Here is a 2,914-nt window from a genome sequence, read left to right on the forward strand (position 1 = left end):
TTTTTCATACAGTAGTTTACTCTGATTGGAAGCTATTATTAATTACTAGGATTATATTACCTTAATCCTGATTTGTAAATGACTTAGATAAAACTTAATAACTATTACATTTCACTTACGTAATCTAGTTCAAACCAAAGCAGTTGATGTTCATGAGACTGATGATATAAATAGCGCCTCGATTAGCACTGCCTTTCGTATCGCAGCCATTTTGATGAATCCTGATATTTGACTAATGGCCTCCTCGTTATTGGAAGAGACAGATATAGTGTTTTTGGCGTATTGTTACACAGTTTAGCCTTATTATAACCCAGGTTACTTCCCCAAAACTACTTGTGTAGTTATAAAATTTGATAAATAATATAGAATATCACTATTATTTTTAACACAAGATAAGCTTTCTTTGATATATTTGAATTCAGAAAATAGGAATGGATACTGTTTTGGAATATTAACATAAAATTTCCTACTGTTAAGCTGAGAAATATTATAGTTTATTATAGCCTAATTGATTTATTTATAAACCTTTTTTGCCTGTTTGTGGCGTCATCTATTAACAATTTGTGGAAGTGCGTACAATTGGACTGAGAGCCAGAAAATTGTACTCATTATATCTATGAGCATAACTGCGTACAAAATAAAACGCTTTCTCATGTGTAAATTATTTTCACCAACAGATATATATAACTTTGAAGTGAAGCTGGACCAAGGAATTGTTGGGCCGTATTCCACAGATTTTGTTCTTCAAGGAGTTCCAATCCCTATCAGTAAATATGTTCACGTTGTTCGGGTGATGTACAATAGTGACACCAACTCGGATCAGGCCCAGATTTTCAAAGTACCAAAAACAAATAAAATTTCTATTGAGAATTTAGAACCTGGAAAAAGGTGAGGTTTCACACATTTTCATCTCCAATTTTTCCGTTATTTTAAATGCAAATACAGTAACTACCTAAAACAAAAACAAATTCATAACTAGGAATCTTTATTTAATGTTTTATAAATGAATATGACAAACGACTAAAATACGATTTAAACTAACTTTTGTCTCATAATTTGGAAATCATATAAATGTTACAGAATATTTATTAATTGACGTAAACAAATGGAAAATCTATTTCTTGATTTAAGGCTAACGAAATTAATGATGATACAGAAACACACGAACCTGCAAAACGGAAAACTCGCGTTTTAGGCCTAAATGTGAACTGCAGGGTTTTATCGGGAAAATGTAAATGTTTCTTGCTTCAGGAGCTTAGAAATTTTGAAGTTAGACCGTTATTTGACCTTTATTTATCTGTGTTCACATAAATATACATAATTTAACGTATTGTTACGACAGCGGAAGTCACGTGACGCTAGTAACACGTCATGAACTTCTAGAAGGATCCTGTCCCTTCCTGAATGCTCGAGCGTTTACTAGATTTCGGAATTATTTTATATATAAGACAGTCAAGACGTGACGGCAACAATGTAATGTGTAATCGACAGTTGAGTCGAGCACGTGAGACGTTTGTTATAGCGCGACTGTGAAAATTAAGTGTATCGCAAAGTTGTATTCAGAAAGAATAAACCAATTTTATTTAAGAAAGGACTAGTATCGATAAAGTTTCTTCGGAAAGAATTTTTACAGAAAATTAACTAACGACCGGAGGCGTAACAGTATATTTAGAAACGTCTGATGCTAGATTTTGCCAATAGTCAAAATAAAATAAAACAGTGGTGCTGTTTATTTAAATTTTCACAAATAATTTCGTTCTAAAATCATATAATCAAGAATTTTGTTATATGTGTTGAAATATGAAATAAAAAGAGAAAAAAGAAAATAGTGCGCCAATTTTGATTGTTAACGAAACCGAATTTCAAACCCGCCTAAACGCTTGGGCAAAAATTCATATTTCTAAGTTGTTTGAATAAATTCAGTTCGTTATGAACCCCTAAATGTTATTGAGCTAGTACTAGGATCTATTCACGATTCTTTTATCAAAACAGCTGGCTAAACATCATCTTCCTCCTGTTAGGCCTGTCAGCTGTATAACCCCACAAAACTTCGCCACACACACTCCTATCCAGATATATTTCTTGTTCCTTTACCTCCTCCGGTTTTGCTCCTCTATTTCCAACTGTCTGTTTCTTACTGGTCAACATTGGGAGCAGTCTGTTCGGAGGCTCTGTTTGGAGTTTCTGGAACAAGTATTAAATCTCCCAGCGGTTTACTACGCCTGTCCTGGATTCTCAAGAGTTTTAATTAGTTTCATCGCCGTATTTCTGGCGCTCATGTGATTACAAGTCTACTATCACTAGACCAGAGTTCCGTAACTATCTGAACGTATTTATTATTAAATTATTTTATTCTTAATTCACAAAACTGTTCAGATTACATAAACACACACACACACACACACACACACACACACACACACGCACGCACAAAACTGGCATGATACATGAACAATGACGTACACATTGATGCACCATGACCCGCATTACCCAATTCGCGCCGAATTCGTGAAAGTTCAACTTGTACAATGTATAATATTGTTATATCTATGTGTTAGTTTGTTAATTTTCCGTAGAAATTCTTTCCGAAAAACTTCAGCAATACAAGTCCTTCCTTAAATAAAACCAGTTTATTCTTTCTCAATACAACTTTGCAATACACTTAATTCCCACAGTCAGTTAACTTAAACAAACGCTATAATTCACAACGAACGATTCACGAGCTTGACTCAATTGTCCATGGCCAGGTGGTTAGGGCACTCGACTCGCAATCTGAGGGTCGTGGGTTCGAATCCCCATCCCACCAAACATGCTCGCCCTTTCAATCGTGGGAGCGCTATAATGTGACGGTCAATCCCACTATTCGTTGATAAAAGAGTAGCCCAAGAGTTGGCGGTGGGTGGTGATGACTAGC

The 2,914-nt window shown here is 34.9% G+C and overlaps 1 protein-coding gene across 1 annotated transcript in view; it reads left to right on the top strand.

The window, feature by feature from the left end:
• Nucleotides 1–2,914, top strand: part of LOC106465249 (putative epidermal cell surface receptor) — a 30,282-nt gene that overhangs the window by 22,773 nt on the left and 4,595 nt on the right. The window contains 1 exon segment of the mRNA XM_022393119.1: nucleotides 678–888. Within this exon segment, the coding sequence (XP_022248827.1) occupies nucleotides 678–888 (211 nt within the window).

Source organism: Limulus polyphemus, unplaced genomic scaffold, assembly GCF_000517525.1.
Source record: "Limulus polyphemus unplaced genomic scaffold, Limulus_polyphemus-2.1.2 Scaffold1884, whole genome shotgun sequence".
NCBI lineage: Eukaryota > Metazoa > Arthropoda > Merostomata > Xiphosura > Limulidae > Limulus > Limulus polyphemus.